The sequence below is a fragment of the Lycium barbarum genome, chromosome 3 (genome assembly GCF_019175385.1).
Source record: "Lycium barbarum isolate Lr01 chromosome 3, ASM1917538v2, whole genome shotgun sequence".
NCBI classification, from domain to species: domain Eukaryota; kingdom Viridiplantae; phylum Streptophyta; class Magnoliopsida; order Solanales; family Solanaceae; genus Lycium; species Lycium barbarum.
Window position 1 is genome coordinate 1,673,870 of NC_083339.1, and position 20,606 is coordinate 1,694,475.

Consider the following 20,606-nt stretch of genomic DNA (forward strand, 5'->3'; position numbering starts at 1 on the left):
ATGTTAATACCTGGAAGAAATACATATGTTAATGATTGGGATAATAGCACTTTTGATCCCTTGATTATAAGTATATGGCTCAGTACAATTTATCTTCAATTAGTTTAAATGTGTGTTTTTGATCCCTCTAGATAGGAAATATATTATATTGGTGTGCTGTTGAAATTGCATTGCTTCAAAATGGAGTTGGAGGCTTTGAGTACAAACTGATTTGGATTGTTTTTTGATGATTTTGTCTGAGAATTTTTGATGTTCTATATAGTTCACAGTAGATCTGGAAGTTAGCATAGTGAATGACCTTTTGCTTTCTGCATGTGTACACATATACACAACCCATACACTGATATACATACACACAGATAGATGTATATATATATATTTTTTTCTTCTCATAATAGAAATCCTTGAGGGACTGTGGCGCACGGTTCTATACATACATAAATACAGGTTTTCCTTTCTATTTTGATAGTAAATTGTTAGATTATGGAGTCTGAAAGTGATAATGTTGTTTATCTCCTTTCAATATTTTGATCTGCTCTTGAATAGTCGATCTGCTTCGAAATGGAGTTAGAGGCTTTGAGTACGAAGTGATAATACATGTAGACACCGACACATATCCGCACATACAATTTATGTGTGTGTGTTCCTCCTTTATTTTTCAATGATCAATTGTTATGTTCTGGAGTGTTAGCGCTAGAGTGTTGTTAGGTAAGTTTATCTCCTTCATTATTTTGGTTTGCTGTTGAAATTGAGCTGCTTTATAATGGAGTTGGAGGTATTGAGTACAAAGTGATTTGAAAATGTAGAGCCTAACCTGTTGTCTTTTGGAAATATCGGGAGTAAGAGATATGGCATAATTATTAGGAATTGGCTGAAATAAAGGATTATAACAACTCCTCAAAATGTTCTAGTTGTGTTTCTGAACTCTTGTAGGAACAAATCTTGTTGTATGCATTCAGATTTTAGAACACATGGTTGTAAATGAATTGAACAAGTTTGGTTGCATTTGCAGGGGTATGCTGCTAGAGAATTTGTGAAACAGGGAGTTAAGCCTGGGGAATTAGCTATTATTTCCAAAGAGGCGGTAAGTATTTTGAATCGTTTTCTTGCCTTCACTAATACAATTGTAAATCATAGTTGTATTGCTGCTTGTGTGTACTTCATTTTGGAGAAGGGAACATTCATTTTGACTTCTGGTTAATATCATGTATCATTGGTCTCTAGATTTTTCCTTGGTATTCCAATTAATTTCTATCTATAACAATCTCTAAAATTCTGTTATGTTGATGTTATAAGCTAATTTTTCATCAGGTTATGCTTGTGAATTGCCAAATACTATTCATCCACGGTTTCATAGCTGATATGCAAGAATGTTAGTGTCCCTTTGATATATGTTTGTCAACTAGGAAGAAAAAGTTCCTAATCCTCTACCATTTACTTATACATTTGTGTAACTTCTTCGCTTTTGGAGTTCCTGATCTCACCTCTGTTGTACATAGTGCGCTAGGCTATGCCTCTCTCTCTCTCTCTCTCTCTCTCTCTCTCTCTTTTGTATGGTTTTCTGCAACTTATCCACTCTAACACCCATTCCTTCTGATTTGTATCTGACAAACTTTCCTTCTTTCAGTAAAATAGTGGTAAGACTTGATCTGATTGCTAAAATTGTTTTTTGTACCTCAGGTGGCTCCTTATGAACGTCCTGCACTTAGCAAGGCATACCTTTTTCCTGAAGGCAAGTCTTCTCTTTCCTTGGATAGTTAATTTTGATTGTAGTCTGTGGCTGTATGGACTTGAACAAAAGTTGTATTAGATAGGATTACAGAAAATGCATATATCTTTTTCACAGTTAAAGTCCTTGTACACACATTAGATTTTTTTTTTTCCTTATAGAATTATTATTCACCTACCAGCAACGAGAAAAAACAAAAAAATTGAAAAATAGTTTGAGCATGATTTGGCATAAAAAGCTATGTCGAAAAGCTGCTGGACATTTATTCTCTCATGTAATTGACCTGGTACCAGAAAACCTCTTTCCTAACATCTTATTATCTACCAGGAGCTGCTAGACTCCCAGGGTTTCATGTGTGCGTTGGAAGTGGAGGAGAGAGACTGCTTCCTGAGTGGTATGCAGAGAAAGGTAATAATTTCTTTGTGTTATGCATTATTTGCAGACATATGATCATGCATGACTTCCGTCAACTTTACATAATGGTCGTATATCTTGTTGAAGACACTTCTGTTATGAATCCCTAGTGAATCATATGGTCTCGTCTTGCAGGCATATCGTTGATACTGAGTACAGAAATAGTGAAAGCAGATCTTGCTTCAAAGACTCTTGTTAGTGCAGCTGGGGAATCTTTTAAATATGAAACACTTGTTATCGCAACTGGATCCACTGTGAGTCTCATTGAACTGTGGTTGTGTGTGTTATTACTTTTTGTCATCGGCCAGTTCAGTAACTTCTTGTTTTGTGTCTGTTCAGGTTTTGAAGTTGTCAGATTTTGGTGTACAAGGTGCTGATTCCAAGAACATCTTCTACTTGAGAGAAATTGATGATGCTGATAAGCTTGTGGAAGCATTAAAAGCTAAGAAAAACGGAAAGGCTGTAATTGTTGGGGGAGGGTACATTGGTCTTGAGCTTAGTGCTGTAATGAGACTGAACAACATTGAAGTCAGTATGGTTTACCCAGAACCATGGTGCAGTGAGTAAATTGCTTCTAATCCCGCACTGCATGCATAACAGGAAACGTTAAACTGTTTCATGATAGTCAATTATGGAGAAATATATTGTCCTGCTTTACTGTATTCTAATCTTACTGTAATCCTTATGCTTTTGCAGTGCCTCGGCTTTTCACAGAGGGCATAGCTGCATTCTATGAAGGTTATTATAAAAACAAGGGAGTCAATATCATCAAGGGTACAGTGGCTGTTGGGTTTGATACACATCCAAATGGAGAGGTTTTTCTCAAGACTGCACCATTTTGAGAAATCTTGTGGAGCTTTAGAGCATTACTTCACAGCATTCTTGTTTCCAATTTGCAGGTGAAGGAAGTCAAACTTAAAGATGGCAGAGTTCTGGAAGCCGACCTAGTAGTCGTAGGAGTCGGAGCAAAACCACTCACGACGCTATTCAAAGGCCAAGTTGAAGAGGAGAAGGGAGGAATTAAGGTGTGTGTTCACCGTTCAGTACTCATCCTTCTAATAAGTTCTGACTTGCATGCTTTTCGATAATTTTATCATATTCATGGTTAATCATTAAATATTTCTGCATAATGGACCAAAAATATTTAAATAGTTCAGTATAAGCTTCAAAAGTTATTGAGAGCAACTGAGATGATTCATTGAAGGAATAGATCAATGGATTCCAGAAATTCTGGTGCTGCTTCAGGCAACACAAAGAAATGAAGCAATCATGCATGAGAAATTGGATCAAATAGTGGAAATCCTTGAACTTGTAGATAAGGAAACAGCATAGTTTTCTTGTCGAACCAAAGCTGTGTGCTCGTCGAGCTATAAGCTGTTTGTTTATATCAGAATTAATGCATTATGTCATGTTCCATTCGAACTTACTGAACTGCAGTACTTACGCTGAGGCTTCTATTTTGCAGACAGATGCGTTCTTCAAAACAAGTGTACCCGATGTGTACGCTGTGGGTGATGTTGCGACTTTTCCTATGAAAATGTACGGTGATATTAGAAGAGTTGAACATGTTGATCATTCTCGCAAATCTGCTGAGCAAGCTGTCAAGGTATGTGACAGCTCCCTGATGCTTTCCAATGTTAATGGAAGTGCTATATTATCATCCTACGTATAATATGTTATTCTTTACTGGGCAACTATGAGTCTATGACTCAACTCTTATGACATAAACTGGATGTTTGAAGCTCACTGCACGTGTAGATTAGGGTGTTCAAATACTGAAAAACTCTCTTCTGTGTATATTTGTTATAGCATGAGTACAAATATGTGAAGTACAACCTTAAATTATACTCAACACAGGTCGTCTTTTTCAAGGTTCATACTGTCCAAGTATTCTTGAGTTATGCAGATCTTTTTCCCGTATTTTGCTTCCACTGTGTGACTTCTTAGAACAGATTTCTGCACTGTGCCAGTGTCTTTCGACTCTGTCAATCACCTTTTCTTATGAAGTAAAATTATTAATGTTACTACTCTGTATCAAATAGTGATAATCTTTGAACTTGTTGATAAGGAAACACACATTGGTTTTCCTTGTCGAGCTAAAAGCTGTCTGTTCTTGTCTCTATCAGAATTACAGTGCATTACCTCATATTCCATTTTGAACTTCTGCTGTGTGCTAGTGTCTTTCTACTCTGTCAATCAACTCAGTCAAATGTAGTCACAACTTACAATTCCCGAACTTCATGTTTTCTATGAAGTAAAAATATTAATGTTTTGTATGTTTATTGTGCAGGCAATTTTTGCCAGTGAGCAAGGGAAGTCTGTCGATGAATATGACTACCTTCCATATTTCTACTCCCGTGCTTTCGATTTGTCTTGGCAATTCTATGGTGACAACGTAGGAGAAACAGTCCTCTTTGGTGATGCTGATCCCAACTCTGCAACTCACAAGTTTGGAACATACTGGATCAAAGACGGAAAGATCGTTGGTGCATTCCTTGAGAGCGGTTCTCCTGAAGAGAACAAGGCAATTGCTAAAGTTGCAAAAGTTCAACCCGTTGCTAGCTTGGATCAATTGGCACAGGAGGGCCTCAGCTTTGCTTCAAAGATCTAATTGCTACATATATTGGATTTAAAACAGCCCTTTGAAGTTTCTGCTTCTATACAATGTTGTTGTCGTTTGACATTTTTACGTGGCTGGTTGATTGGCTAAATATGATATTTCTTTATCTGAGTTTAGTTGCAGAAGATTACCCTTGTAAGGCATATATATATACCTTAAGGAGTGACATCTCTGTAAATAACGGAATGTTGGATGCTATGGTTTGTGAGATACTCTTGCCCAGAAAATATGAGCATCTATTTGCTTGATTTTGTTATGCTTATTGAATGAAAATACGTAGTTAATCACTTTGGTTATGTTCCAAGTGATTGCTGCTCCCTCCATGCAATTTATGTGGCACTAACTGCTCCCTCCGTGCAATTTATGTGGCACTCTCTTCTTATTAGTCCGATCCAAAAAAAAAATGACGCCTTTCTACATTTAGATCTAATTTAACTTTACAATTCACATTTTACCCTTAATTGCATGCTTTTATAGACTTCATACCTAATTAATTATACCACATAAATTGAAAAGGAGGACTAATAAACCAAATATAAGTGAAATGAACTGACACCTTGTTAATACACGTGAACATATTATTTAGTCTTCTTTGATCCATACCTCTCTTAAAGTTTTTTGCATACGGGTTTTGCATATTCTATCCATTGAAAAAGATATAAATTACCATAGCATAAAAATATATATTTAGAAATTGGAAGCGTCAAATCCATTTAATGTAAGTTGATTTACGTTTAACACAAAGAGCACTTTTACATATATTCACGACATCCTAAAGGTAAATGTGAAACTATTGTTTACTTTGCATAATTGTAACTACTACACGTTGTCTTAATTCTCAAGGCAAGAAAAAAGTTGTATTTCAACAAGAAATTGAACTGTTGAAGTTCCAATTGCCAGAATCTATGGTTGTCTTAACAGTAAACGAGCCCTCGCAACAAAATCACAGAATCGATCTCGTGTTGGTTTATCCTCAGCAGCAGCCACCAAACCAACAACCCTTCAGTCTAATCTTGTTTCTCCTCTGCCTCTGCATGTATAACTGTATAACAATGCGGCTTTCACATTACAAGTGAAGCTTAAAACATTAAAAGAAACCACCAACCTCCTCTATGGGATGCTTTCTCATCACCTTCGGAGGTAATCTAATAGATAAATGAACAGTAAATATGTCCCAGCATTAATTTTGAGCTCTCTCCTCTTCATGTTTTGGACTCTAAACAGCCTATTAACTTTTTGCCATAAGGTACGAGCACATCTCTGCCAGGAACTCAAATAATCTACAAATATATAGGCCAGCATCTCATAGCTTTATACTACCAATTTTTCTTCATCTAGTCCAGGAACTGCAACATCTTCCCTCATCATGCAATGGTAATCATCTCCGACCTGTGCTCCAGCTTGATTAAACAGTTCAACGACCGCAGGTAACTTTCCATAATACCTCTTCAAAGAATCAACCAAAAGGTCACCAGCATGCGGGTTTCGGACATGCCAAACATATACAGTGGAGAGAAGATCATCTATTGTTGCCTCTTGCCAACCATGCTGTCCATCCCTCATCTGGTGCTTGAAGGCTTGACATTGTCTAACCCTATGACCCTTTGGCCCAACTTGCACCTCAGGACAATATCCACATGTTTGAACGGGATACTTTTGCATGAGCTGTATGGCTCCGGTACGCATAATCTCCCAGGCTTCAATTCCTCGCATGGCGAATCCTGGAGAAATGATATCAAACTAGAAGGTTCGTCATACCATCAGAAATAGTAATTCTTTTACATACTTGAAGCTCATGAGAGGAAATTACTTGGGATGTATTTCAACATAGGAAAATCCAAATTGAAAACGGCAACAATTATAAGAGAAAAAACTGTAGTAACATAAAGACGAACCTTTTATGTCATCATAGTGTAAATTCAAATATTTTCCATCTCCACTGAGTTTCTTCATAGTTTCCTTAGACTTAGAAGTTTCTATGTCCTTCCAGGACAAATCATCCTTTGGAAACCTCTTCTCAAAATCTAAGAGTTTTCCAGCAACCCGGTAAATGGGGAACTTCCTTCTTCGGGTTGGGTATTCAGGTAAATCCACACCAGCCTGAATGCACAATTCCACGAGGGCTGGGATGCGATCAACTTCAAGTCGCTCATTATGTGAAACAGCTCTTCCCAACCTGTCATAGAGATGAAAAGATTCTACAACAGGTACTATATGCTCTGCATCCCCTCTTTGCCATGTATGCTCTTTGTTCTTCTGACTGCCGCTAACATCGCAAGTTCTAATCTTATGTGGTGGATGACCGACATGAACTTCGCTACAGAAGCTGCACAAAAGCATAGAGATCACAACATAGTCATGCATGCCTCACTTTTTGAACAATTGAATTTCATAGTGAGTAGCTGAGAATGTTCCATCTATTACGCTCTATTTTCAAGTCTATTTCATTTCAGTACTTACAATTTGTCAATACAAATTACTTCATTATTTCAACTTCAACTTGAAATCTTATTTGCAAATTACTTAACTATGTGGTTCATTATAATATACTTCAACTTAAAATAGAGAATTTGAAGTTGAGACTATTTGTGAAGTATAACAGTTGGTGGTTTTTACTTTTCACTCACAAAATTCTTTCACTATAAAATGAATATCACATTTGACTATTATTAATCTAATTCTCAATCTACCACAAAGATATGCTCTGCTAGATAAGCTTAGCAGCTAAAATTTGGCATATTTTCTCCGGCTTAAATTTGATTAGTTGCACGAAATTTGGCCAAATGCAAGTTTTGGATGCAAAAATGAATCTCTCTCCGCAAAAATAAATAGGAATTTCCTCCGAAATCCTGGAAACACAAGCTAATAATTGACTTCCGGAAGCTAAGACCTGATGAGCAACTGGCATTAGCTCTTTAACTAATAGCCCATTTTCCGGTGGCCTTAGTGCAACTTCACGTACCACACTTCTCTCTTGCTTGTCCAGCCTTTCAATTTTCCCTTGTTTGGTTGGTCAAAATATTTTGGAGAATATTTTCTCTACGAAAACAAGTTTTTTAAAAATGAGGAAAATGACTTCCTTAATAGAAGTAGGGAAAGCAAGTTCCATAAATGCCATTCCAAGTTCATTGTCTCCTCCCCGCCCACCCAACGCCACCAACCCCCACCCCTTGACCTTCCCCCGCCACCCCCGAACCCCCACTCCCCACCCTACCCCACCCCTATTGTTTTTTGCTAGATCACATATAAATGCTTTTGGGATAATATTTTTTGCTTACTTACCACACACTAGAAAATAAGTAAAAAAACTCACTTGTTTTCCAAGAAAACATTTTCCTTCACACCAAACACATCCTGAATATTCAGCATATTTTCTCCATGCTTCTGTTCTAATGATTAGTTGCAAGAAAGTTGGCTTAAATTGCAAGATTTGGATGCAAAATGAATCTTACCTGCGAAAATAAATAGGAATTTCCTCCGAACTCCTGGAAACACAAGCTAATAATTGACTTCTGGAAGCTAAGACCTGATGAGCAATTGGGATTAGCTCTTTAACTAATAGCCCATTTTCAGGTGGTTTAAGTGCAACTTCACTTACCACCCTTCTCTCTTGCTTGTCTAATCTTGCTCTCCGCTTAAGCTCATTAATACTCGTCACACATGATTTTTTTTCAGCCCTTTTTAGCTTTCTCCCCACCCTCCCAACGCTCCAACCCCCACCCCTTGACCATCCCATCCCCGAACCCCCACTCCCACCCCATCCCAACCCCATAGTGTTTTGCTAGATTACATATAAATGTTTTTAGAATAATATTTTCTTGCTTACTTACCAAACACTAGAAATCATTTTCTTTCATACCAAACACACCCTTAGCTAAAGATTCAGCATATTTTCTTCATGCTTCTGTTCTGATGATTAGTTGCAAGAAAGTTGGCTTAAATTGCAAGATTTGGACTTCAAAATGAATCTTACCTGCAAAAGTATATTGGAATTTCCTCGGAAATTCTCGAAACACAAGCTAATAACTGACTTCTGGAAGCTAAGACCTGATGAGCAACTGGGATTAGCTCTTTAACTAATAGCCCATTTTCAGGTGGCCTTAATGCAACTTCACGTACCACCTTTCTCTCTTCCTTCTCCACTCTTCCTCTCCGCTTAAGCTCATTAATATTCGTCACCCATGGCTTTTTTTCAGCCCTTTTCAGCTTTCTAGGTAGCGCTTCCAATGCTGTTGCACTTGAATACAATAGACCAACATTGCCTAGCTCCTTTATAGTGGATAATATTGCGTTGCCACGAAGATTTAAGGCTGACCCAACTAACCTATGAAACATTCCGTCGGGCTAAATAATGTGAACAACAACAACAACAACAATGAAAAATCCAGTGTAATCTCACGGGTGGGGTCTGGGGAGTAAATTGCTTCTAATCCCGCACTGCATGCATAACAGGAAACGTTAAACTGGTTCATGATAGTCAATTATGGAGAAATATATTGTCCTGCTTTACTGTATTCTAATCTTACTGTAATCCTTATGCTTTTGCAGTGCCTCGGCTTTTCACAGAGGGCATAGCTGCATTCTATGAAGGTTATTATAAAAACAAGGGAGTCAATATCATCAAGGGTACAGTGGCTGTTGGGTTTGATACACATCCAAATGGAGAGGTTTTTCTCAAGACTGCACCATTTTGAGAAATCTTGTGGAGCTTTAGAGCATTACCTCACAGCATTCTTGTTTCCAATTTGCAGGTGAAGGAAGTCAAACTTAAAGATGGGAGAGTTCTGGAAGCCGACCTAGTAGTCGTAGGAGTCGGAGCAAAACCACTCACGACGCTATTCAAAGGCCAAGTTGAAGAGGAGAAGGGAGGAATTAAGGTGTGTGTTCACCGTTCAGTACTCATCCTTCTAATAAGTTCTGACTTGCATGCTTTTCGATAATTTTATCATATTCATGGTTAAATCATTAAATATTTCTGCATAATGGACCAAAAATATTTAAATAGTTCAGTATAAGCTTCAAAAGTAATTGAGAGCAACTGAGTGATTCATTGAAGGAATAGATCAATGGATTCCAGAAATTCTGGTGCTGCTTCAGGCAACACAAAGAAATGAAGCAATCATGCATGAGAAATTGGATCAAATAGTGGAAATCCTTGAACTTGTAGATAAGGAAACAGCATAGTTTTCTTGTCGAACCAAAGCTGTGTGCTCGTCGAGCTATAAGCTGTTTGTTTATATCAGAATTAATGCATTATGTCATGTTCCATTCGAACTTACTGAACTGCAGTACTTATGCTGAGGCTTCTATTTTGCAGACAGATGCGTTCTTCAAAACAAGTGTACCCAATGTGTACGCTGTGGGTGATGTTGCGACTTTTCCTATGAAAATGTATGGTGATATTAGAAGAGTTGAACATGTTGATCATTCTCGCAAATCTGCTGAGCAAGCTGTCAAGGTATGTGACAGCTCCCTGATGCTTTCCAATGTTAATGGAAGTGCTATATTATCATCCTACGTATAATATGTTATTCTTTACTGGGCAACTATGAGTCGATGACTCAACTCTTATGACATAAACTGGATGTTTGAAGCTCACTGCACGTGTAGATTAGGGTGTTCAAATACTGAAAAACTCTCCTGTGTATATTTTTTATAGAATGAGTACAAATATGTGAAGTACAACCTTAAATTACACTCAACACCGGTCGTCCTTTTCAAGGTTTATACTGTCCAAGTATTCTTGAGTTCTGCAGATCTTTTTCCCGTATTTTGCTTCCACTGTGTGACTTCTTAGAACAGATTTCTGCAATGTGCCAGTGTCTTTCGACTCTGTCAATCACCTTTTCTTATGAAGTAAAATTATTAATGTTACTACTCTGTATCAAATAGTGGTAATCTTTGAACTTGTTGATAAGGAAACGTGCATTGGTTTTCCTTGTCGAGCTAAAAGCTGTCTGTTCTTGTCTCTATCAGAATTACAGTGCATTACCTCATATTCCATTTTGAATTTCGGCTGTGTGCTAGTGTCTTTCTACTCTGTCAATCAACTCAGTCAAATGTAGTCACAACTTACAATTCCCGAACTTCATGTTTTCTATGAAGGAAAAATATTAATGTTTTGTATGTTTATTGTGCAGGCAATTTTTGCCGGTGAGCAAGGGAAGTCTGTCGATGAATATGACTACCTTCCATATTTCTACTCCCGTGCTTTCGATTTGTCTTGGCAATTCTATGGTGACAACGTAGGAGAAACAGTCCTCTTTGGTGATGCTGATCCCAACTCTGCAACTCACAAGTTTGGAACATACTGGATCAAAGACGGAAAGATCGTTGGTGCATTCCTTGAGAGCGGTTCTCCTGAAGAGAACAAGGCAATTGCTAAAGTTGCAAAAGTTCAACCCGTTGCTAGCTTGGATCAATTGGCACAGGAGGGCCTCAGCTTTGCTTCAAAGATCTAATTGCTACATATATTGGATTTAAAACAGCCCTTTGAAGTTTCTGCTTCTATACAATGTTGTTGTCGTTTGACATTTTTACGTGGCTGGTTGATTGGTTAAATATGATACTTCTTTATCTGAGTTTAGTTGCAGAAGATTACCCTTGTAAGGCATATACATATACCTTAAGGAGTGACATCTCTGTAAATAACGGAATGTTGGATGCTATGGTTTGTGCGATACTCTTGCCCAGAAAATATGAGCATCTATTTGCTTGATTTTGTTATGCTTATTGAATAAAAATACGTAGTTAATCACTTTGGTTACGTTCCAAGTGATTGCTGCTCCCTCCATGCAATTTATGTGGCACTAACTGCTCCCTCCGTGCAATTTATGTGACACTATCTTCTTATTAGTCCATCCAAAAAAGAAAATGACGGAAAAGGTCCAAAAATACTCTTAACCTATTGAAAAAGGCTCATAAATATTCTCCTTCCACCTTTTGGTCTAAAAATATCCTTAAGGTTTGTTTTTGGTTCAAATATACCCCTCAACCTATTGAAAAAGGCTCATAAATACCCTTCTTCCACCTTTTGGTCTAAAAATACCCTTAAGGTTTATTTTTGGCTCAAATATACCCCTCAGATTTTTTAAAATCAGATTTTTTTTTAAATCTGGAATTTTTTAAAAATTCCGTAATTTAAAAATTCCGTAATTGGTCAATAATAAAATTCCATAATTTAAAAAAAAAATCAGATTTTTTAAAAAATTCCGTAATTGGTCAATAAAAATCCAGATTTAAAAAAAAATCTAGATTTAAAAAAAAAATCCAGATTTAAAAAAAAATTTCCAGATTTTAAAAAAAAAATCCAGTTTTTTTTTTTTAAAATCCGACTTTAAAAAATCTGAGGGGTATATTTGAGCCAAAAACAAACCTTAAGGGTATTTTTAGACCAAAAGGTGGAAGGAGGGTATTTATGAGCCTTTTTCAATAGGTTGAGGGGTATATTTGAGCCAAAAACAAACCTTAAGGGTATTTTTAGACCAAAAGGTGGAAGGAAGGTATTTATGAGCCTTTTTCAATATGTTAGGGGTATTTTTGGACCTTTTCCGAAAAAAAAAAATGACGCCTTTCTACATTTAAATCTAATTTAACTTTACAATTCACATTTTACCCTTAATTGCATGCTTTTATAGACTTCATACCTAGTTAATTATACCACATAAATTGAAAAGGAGGACTAATAAACCAAATATAAGTGAAATGAACTGACACCTTGTTAATACACGTGAACATATTATTTAGTCTTCTTTGATCCATACCTCTCTTAAAGTTTTTTGCATACGGGTTTTGCATATTCTATCCATTGAAAAAGATATAAATTACCATAGCATAAAAATATATATTTAGAAATTGGAAGCGTCAAATCCATTTAATGTAAGTTGATTTACGTTTAACACAAAGAGCACTTTTACATATATTCACGACATCCTAAAGGTAAATGTGAAACTATTGTTTACTTTGCATAATTGTAACTACTACACGTTGTCTTAATTCTAAAGGCAAGAAAAAAGTTGTATTTCAACAAGAAATTGAACTGTTGAAGTTCCAATTGCCAGAATCTATTGTTGTCCTAACAGTAAACGAGCCCTCGCAACAAAATCACAGAATCGATCTCGTGTTGGTTTATCCTCAGCAGCAGCCACCAAACCAATAACCCTTCAGTCTAATCTTGTTTCTCCTCTGCCTCTGCATGTATAACTGTATAACAATGCGGCTTTCACATTACAAGTGAAGCTTAAAACATTAAAAGAAACCACCAACCTCCTCTATGGGATGCTTTCTCATCACCTTCGGAGGTAATCTAATAGATAAATGAACAGTAAATATGTCCCAGCATTAATTTTGAGCTCTCTCCTCTTCATGTTTTGGACTCTAAACAGCCTATTAACTTTTTGCCATAAGGTACGAGCACATCTCTGCCAGGAACTCAAATAATCTACAAATATATAGGCCAGCATCTCATAGCTTTATACTACCAATTTTTCTTCATCTAGTCCAGGAACTGCAACATCTTCCCTCATCATGCAATGGTAATCATCTCCGACCTGTGCTCCAGCTTGATTAAACAGTTCAACGACCGCAGGTAACTTTCCATAATACCTCTTCAAAGAATCAACCAAAAGGTCACCAGCATGCGGGTTTCGGACATGCCAAACATATACAGTGGAGAGAAGATCATCTATTGTTGCCTCTTGCCAACCATGCTGTCCATCCCTCATCTGGTGCTTGAAGGCTTGACATTGTCTAACCCTATGACCCTTTGGCCCAACTTGCACCTCAGGACAATATCCACATGTTTGAACGGGATACTTTTGCATGAGCTGTATGGCTCCGGTACGCATAATCTCCCAGGCTTCAATTCCTCGCATGGCGAATCCTGGAGAAATGATATCAAACTAGAAGGTTCGTCATACCATCAGAAATAGTAATTCTTTTACATACTTGAAGCTCATGAGAGGAAATTACTTGGGATGTATTTCAACATAGGAAAATCCAAATTGAAAACGGCAACAATTATAAGAGAAAAAACTGTAGTAACATAAAGACGAACCTTTTATGTCATCATAGTGTAAATTCAAATATTTTCCATCTCCACTGAGTTTCTTCATAGTTTCCTTAGACTTAGAAGTTTCTATGTCCTTCCAGGACAAATCATCCTTTGGAAACCTCTTCTCAAAATCTAAGAGTTTTCCAGCAACCCGGTAAATGGGGAACTTCCTTCTTCGGGTTGGGTATTCAGGTAAATCCACACCAGCCTGAATGCACAATTCCACGAGGGCTGGGATGCGATCAACTTCAAGTCGCTCATTATGTGAAACAGCTCTTCCCAACCTGTCATAGAGATGAAAAGATTCTACAACAGGTACTATATGCTCTGCATCCCCTCTTTGCCATGTATGCTCTTTGTTCTTCTGACTGCCGCTAACATCGCAAGTTCTAATCTTATGTGGTGGATGACCGACATGAACTTCGCTACAGAAGCTGCACAAAAGCATAGAGATCACAACATAGTCATGCATGCCTCACTTTTTGAACAATTGAATTTCATAGTGAGTAGCTGAGAATGTTCCATCTATTACGCTCTATTTTCAAGTCTATTTCATTTCAGTACTTACAATTTGTCAATACAAATTACTTCATTATTTCAACTTCAACTTGAAATCTTATTTGCAAATTACTTAACTATGTGGTTCATTATAATATACTTCAACTTAAAATAGAGAATTTGAAGTTGAGACTATTTGTGAAGTATAACAGTTGGTGGTTTTTACTTTTCACTCACAAAATTCTTTCACTATAAAATGAATATCACATTTGACTATTATTAATCTAATTCTCAATCTACCACAAAGATATGCTCTGCTAGATAAGCTTAGCAGCTAAAATTTGGCATATTTTCTCCGGCTTAAATTTGATTAGTTGCACGAAATTTGGCCAAATGCAAGTTTTGGATGCAAAAATGAATCTCTCTCTGCAAAAATAAATAGGAATTTCCTCCGAAATCCTGGAAACACAAGCTAATAATTGACTTCCGGAAGCTAAGACCTGATGAGCAACTGGCATTAGCTCTTTAACTAATAGCCCATTTTCCGGTGGCCTTAGTGCAACTTCACGTACCACACTTCTCTCTTGCTTGTCCAGCCTTTCAATTTTCCCTTGTTTGGTTGGTCAAAATATTTTGGAGAATATTTTCTCTACGAAAACAAGTTTTTTAAAAATGAGGAAAATGACTTCCTTAATAGAAGTAGGGAAAGCAAGTTCCATAAATGCCATTCCAAGTTCATTGTCTCCTCCCCGCCCACCCAACGCCACCAACCCCCACCCCTTGACCTTCCCCCGCCACCCCCGAACCCCCACTCCCCACCCTACCCCACCCCTATTGTTTTTTGCTAGATCACATATAAATGCTTTTGGGATAATATTTTTTTGCTTACTTACCACACACTAGAAAATAAGTAAAAAAACTCACTTGTTTTCCAAGAAAACATTTTCCTTCACACCAAACACATCCTGAATATTCAGCATATTTTCTCCATGCTTCTGTTCTAATGATTAGTTGCAAGAAAGTTGGCTTAAATTGCAAGATTTGGATGCAAAATGAATCTTACCTGCGAAAATAAATAGGAATTTCCTCCGAACTCCTGGAAACACAAGCTAATAATTGACTTCTGGAAGCTAAGACCTGATGAGCAATTGGGATTAGCTCTTTAACTAATAGCCCATTTTCAGGTGGTTTAAGTGCAACTTCACGTACCACCCTTCTCCCTTGCTTGTCTAATCTTGCTCTCCGCTTAAGCTCATTAATACTCGTCACACATGATTTTTATTCAGCCCTTTTTAGCTTTCTCCCCACCCTCCCAACGCTCCAACCCCCAACCCTTGACCATCCCATCCCCGAACCCCCACTCCCACCCCATCCCAACCCCATAGTGTTTTGCTAGATTACATATAAATGCTTTTAGAATAATATTTTCTTGCTTACTTACCAAACACTAGAAATCATTTTCTTTCATACCAAACACACCCTTAGCTAAAGATTCAGCATATTTTCTTCATGCTTCTGTTCTGATGATTAGTTGCAAGAAAGTTGGCTTAAATTGCAAGATTTGGACTTCAAAATGAATCTTACCTGCAAAAGTATATTGGAATTTCCTCGGAAATTCTCGAAACACAAGCTAATAACTGACTTCTGGAAGCTAAGACCTGATGAGCAACTGGGATTAGCTCTTTAACTAATAGCCCATTTTCAGGTGGCCTTAATGCAACTTCACGTACCACCTTTCTCTCTTGCTTGTCCACTCTTCCTCTCCGTTTAAGCTCATTAATATTCGTCACCCATGGCTTTTTTTCAGCCCTTTTCAGATTTCTTGGCAGCGCTTCCAATGCTGTTGCACTTGAATACAATGGACCAACATTGCCCAGCTCCTTTATAGTGGATATTATTGCACTCCACATTGATTGGCTCCTCCCCACCCTTCAACATACCCCACCCACCCCCAACCCCACCCCTTTATACCCCATCCCCACTACACCCACACACCCACCCCTTTATACCATCCCCACGACACCCACAACCCCACCCCTTTATACCATCCCCACGACACCCACACCCCTATGCCCGAACTCATCTTCTATAGAGTTTGTCTAGATTATATACAAGTACTTTTTGGACGATATTTCCTACTTATTTACCAAATACAAGAAAATAAGTAAGAAAACCACTTATCTTCATACCAAACACACCCTAAAATTCGGAATATTTTCTCCATGCTTCTGTTCTAAAACCTAGGTCCGTTTTACATATGATTAGTTGAAAGAAAGTTAGCTTAAATGCAAGATTTGGAAGCAAAATGAATCTTACCTGCAAAAATAAATAGGAATTTCCTCCGAAATCCTCGAAACACAAGCTAATAACTGACTTCTGGAAGCTAAGACCTGATGAGCAACTGGGATTAACTCTTTAACTAATAGCCCATTTTCAGGTGGCCTTAATGCAACTTCACGTACCACTTTTCTCTCTTCCTTCTCCACTCTTCCTCTCCGTTTAAGCTCATTAATATTCGTCACCCATGGCTTTTTTTCAGCCCTTTTCAGCTTTCTTGGTAGCGCTTCCAATGCTGTTGCACTTGAATACAATAGACCAACATTGCCTAGCTCCTTTATAGTGGACAATATTGCGTTGCCACGAAGATTTAAGGCTGACCCAACTAGCCTATGAAACATTCCGTCGGGCTAAATAATGTGAACAACAACAACAACAACAATGAAAAATCCAGTGTAATCTCACGGGTGGGGTCTGGGGAGGGTAGAGGTTACGCAGACCTTATAGGTGGGGTTTCAGAAGGTACATATGTTGTTTCTGATAGACTTTCGGATCAAAGAACGATGAAAAAGAGGCAGCAGAGACCACAACAATATAATAAGCTAATCGAGGCTAAAGAAACAACAGGTAGTGATAAACAAGAATAATACTAATACTCTGATAAGGGCTAAATAATGTGAACAACAACAATAAAAAAAACCCCAGTGTAATCTCATGGGTGGGGTCTGGGGAGGGTAGAGGTTACGAAGATCTTATAGGTGGGGTTTCAAAAGGTAGATATGTTGTTTCTGATAGACCCACGGATCAAAGAACGATGAAAAAGAGACAGCAGAGACAATACCAAGATAATAAGCTAATCGAGGCTAAAGAAACAACAGGTAATGATAAACAAGAATAATACTAATACTCTGAGAAGGACTAAATAATGTGTGCTACTGAAATTTCTCCAAGTTTATTTTGAATTTTTCAGTTAGGAATTATAACAAACAGTTGATGTGCGGATGGGTTGAGCAGCTTAAGAAAGAATAAAATGGTATGAAACAAGAGAAACCATTATATTAGTGTAAGATTTAAGATCGACCCAACTCGCCTATGAAAACATTTGTTAAGCTAAATAATGTGAAATACTGAAATTTCTCAAAGTTTATTTCTTGAATTCATCAGCTAGGCATTTTAACAAACAGTTGGTGTGCATACTAAAGATTTACAAGTGCTAAGACTAAAGTAAGCGGTTTTTTTTTTTTTTTCAAATAAAAGAGATTATTTTAAATTAAATAATAATAATAAAAAAAAGGACTGACCAAAATTGGTCTATTCTTAGTTCGGTTTATTTAAAAAGTTTGATTGGAGTTTTGACCAAAAAGCTCGGCCTGTTTCTCAAAATATATTTTTAAAGATAAAAATCGACTTAGCTTGGACGGTTATACAAAAAAAATATTTTTTGCAGAGTATTTAAACGACATAGCTCAGTCGATCTTTTATTTTTCCAGCTATTGGCCCAAAAAAAAAAAAACTGATCAAGTTCGATTGGTTTTATTAAAAAAGAAAAAGATTTTGAATCAGAAAGACCGACTTGATCAATATTTCGGTCAGTTTGAAAGTCAATCGGTTTTTTCCGATCGGTTGTGTCGTATTTGTAATAGTAATTTTTGGTAGTCATCCTCAGTTTTAAGCATTTTTTTGCGCGGATTGCCCTTCTTTTGGGTGGTCTTTAAATTTTGCCCCTCATATTTGTGATCTTTAAATTATGCCCCTCATATTGCTGGTCTTTAATTTTTGTCCTTCGCATTGCAACACTGAACGTTCACGCAGAAATCATGAGGTTCTGAGTTCGAACCCCCGCTCAAGCATAAATTAAAAAAGAAAACTGCAAGGCAAGGTTTGGGTCGCGTGTATGCCGGACCCGGCATAAACTTATGAAGGAATTACCAAAGTTATGCCGGACCCGGCATACTCATGCCTTATGGGCAGACTTGGTATAAGTATGTCGGGTCCGGCATAACTTTGGTAATTCCTTCATAAGTTTATGCCGGGTCCGGCATAACTTTGAGATCTCATGTCAACATTTTACAGATTTTTAGTGACATCAAAATGCTCTATTAAAATTCAAGTGATTTTTGTGTCAATGTGGCCTAAAGACTTTCTTTGCTACATTTCCTGTATTGGATATATTATAACTGCTCTTGTTGATATATTATGGGGTAGTGTTAGAAAAGAGTAGTTGTCGTGATTTTGTTCCATTATATCTAAGTCTAGTTTTTCATGAGTATTAACACTATGATAATTGTTGCCAGCATTTGCATAACGATGAGTGGAAGAGGCCACGCACAAAGTTTTTACCATGAAGCCTTTTAGTTCTGTAATAATATTGGAAGGAGGACAATGAAATTCTTCCTAGGTACCCTCATCCGGTGGGGGCATACTTTTAATGGGCAAACTTTTATGCCGGACCAGGCATAAACTTGTGAAGGAATTACCAAAGTTATGCCGGACCCGGCATACTTATGCCAAGTCTGCCCATAAGGCATAAGTATGCCGGGACCGGCATAAGTTCGGTAATTCCTTAACAAGTTTATGCCGTTGGGGGCATACTTTTAATGGGCTAACTTTTATGCCGGATCCGACATAAACTTGTGAAGGAATTACCAAAGTTATGCCGGACCCGGCATACTTATGCCAAGTCTGCCCATAAGGCAATGCCGGGTCCAGCATAACTTTGATAATTCCTTCACAAGTGTATGCCGGTTGGGGCATAGCGAATTTAAACTCTGTCTTGCGATTTTTTTTTTAAATTTTGACTGTGTGGGGGTTCGAACCTGGAACCCATGGGGTTTAGCCGAAGGGTAAAACTTAAAGATTTCAAATATGAGGGGCAAAATTTAAAGACCAAGTTTTAAGTCCATTCTTTTAATTGGACCAAAGATGCTCCACTTTATCAAAATTGATGGACTAAAGATACTCAAGATCATATTTAAAGAATCAAAATAGATCTAGTCTCGTAAATAAGGGATAATTTGGCTAGTTTGGTGGGAGGGATTAGAAAAATAATTTTAGTATTAAATCCCACGTAATATACTACTACGAGGTTAGAGCAATTAGATAAAATAATCTCTTTATAGCTAATGCTGCATTTATTGGCCATATTAAAAAAAAACTGATCCCCACATAACTAGGAGCGAATTGAGTGCTTGCACACCCGTTTATTTTAGCAAAAAACTCATATGTAGTGAGATTAGTGTCTTTTTATGTGACAATTTCACAAAAGTTTCAATAAATATTAAATTTAATATATAATTTTAAAAGTATAATAAGTCTAATATTAAAATCTGGTCGAATTCATCAAGCTAAAATGTCAGATCAACTTCTGACATGGCTTTATGCCATGTTTGTTTGACAGTATTAAGCAATACATATATTTCTTTATGCTAAAATCTATGTCATTATTTTATACGAAACATACGAAATAAAAGCTTGCCTTTACTAAGGCACCAGATTGGTTGAACCTACATTAGCTAACACAAAGATCATGAAATTAAATTCCATTCACAAAAAAAAAAAAAAAAAAAAAAAAAAACAACAACAACAACAAATCGCACATAAAGGAAGCAATGTATTATAATCCCACATAGCTAACGTGCGATAAAACCATCCCTAACTATATATGGACTTATTTACACAAATGGATCACATCAAAACCAACTACAAGTAATTAATATTCTTAATTATGGTAAAAATCATCTAAACTAAGTAAGAGTCTTAATTAAGATAAAAGTCCTAATTTAGATAATACTCTTAATTATCGTAAGACTTAAAATTTAGACCCAAAACACGATAATTTCTTTTGATAGAACAAAAAATGTAAAACATAATTAAGAGAGATGAAACAATATTTGGAAAGTAACTGATTGCTTCTTATTTTACATGAATCTAAAATCAAATTCATATGTCCTAAATCATCATTCACCTAATCAATATAGTAACGTATTCAATTTAAGATTATTCTAATTTATAGATTA

At 36.9% G+C, this 20,606-nt stretch overlaps 4 protein-coding genes across 5 annotated transcripts; 2 read left to right on the forward strand and 2 right to left on the reverse strand.

The window, feature by feature from the left end:
* The first annotated feature begins 59 nt into the window (after nucleotides 1-59).
* Nucleotides 60-5,011, forward strand: LOC132629871 (monodehydroascorbate reductase-like). The gene is made up of 10 exons (XM_060345270.1): nucleotides 60-110; nucleotides 1,013-1,084; nucleotides 1,681-1,732; nucleotides 2,057-2,137; nucleotides 2,279-2,397; nucleotides 2,483-2,702; nucleotides 2,840-2,958; nucleotides 3,043-3,168; nucleotides 3,609-3,749; nucleotides 4,434-5,011. Exons 1-10 carry the CDS (start codon nucleotides 75-77, stop codon nucleotides 4,752-4,754), a joined length of 1,287 nt encoding a protein of 428 aa, XP_060201253.1. The 5' UTR covers nucleotides 60-74; the 3' UTR covers nucleotides 4,755-5,011.
* A 460-nt stretch (nucleotides 5,012-5,471) lies between these two features.
* LOC132629873 (APO protein 3, mitochondrial-like) lies at nucleotides 5,472-9,174 on the reverse strand. The gene is made up of 3 exons (XM_060345274.1): nucleotides 8,737-9,174; nucleotides 6,659-7,089; nucleotides 5,472-6,484 (listed from the first exon to the last, which is right to left on the reverse strand). Exons 1-3 carry the CDS (start codon nucleotides 9,096-9,098, stop codon nucleotides 6,075-6,077), a joined length of 1,203 nt encoding a protein of 400 aa, XP_060201257.1. The 5' UTR covers nucleotides 9,099-9,174; the 3' UTR covers nucleotides 5,472-6,074.
* Nucleotides 9,175-9,283: 109 nt separating this feature from the next.
* On the forward strand, nucleotides 9,284-11,481 carry LOC132634007 (monodehydroascorbate reductase-like; the record flags this gene model as incomplete). The annotated part of the gene is made up of 4 exons (XM_060350338.1): nucleotides 9,284-9,430; nucleotides 9,515-9,640; nucleotides 10,081-10,221; nucleotides 10,904-11,481. Coding segments are annotated over 4 exons (735 nt in total), but the record flags the coding sequence as incomplete, so codon positions are not given.
* Nucleotides 11,482-12,631: 1,150 nt separating this feature from the next.
* Nucleotides 12,632-18,065, reverse strand: LOC132629875 (APO protein 3, mitochondrial-like). Of its 2 annotated transcripts, none has more exons than XM_060345275.1 (3): nucleotides 16,630-18,065; nucleotides 13,819-14,249; nucleotides 12,632-13,644 (listed from the first exon to the last, which is right to left on the reverse strand). In XM_060345275.1, exons 1-3 carry the CDS (start codon nucleotides 16,989-16,991, stop codon nucleotides 13,235-13,237), a joined length of 1,203 nt encoding a protein of 400 aa, XP_060201258.1. In that variant the 5' UTR covers nucleotides 16,992-18,065; the 3' UTR covers nucleotides 12,632-13,234. The 2 variants fall into 2 exon arrangements, with proteins under 2 accessions (XP_060201258.1, XP_060201259.1); XM_060345276.1 differs by lacking the exon at nucleotides 16,630-18,065 and adding an exon at nucleotides 15,898-16,239.
* Between the last annotated feature and the right edge of the window lie 2,541 nt (nucleotides 18,066-20,606).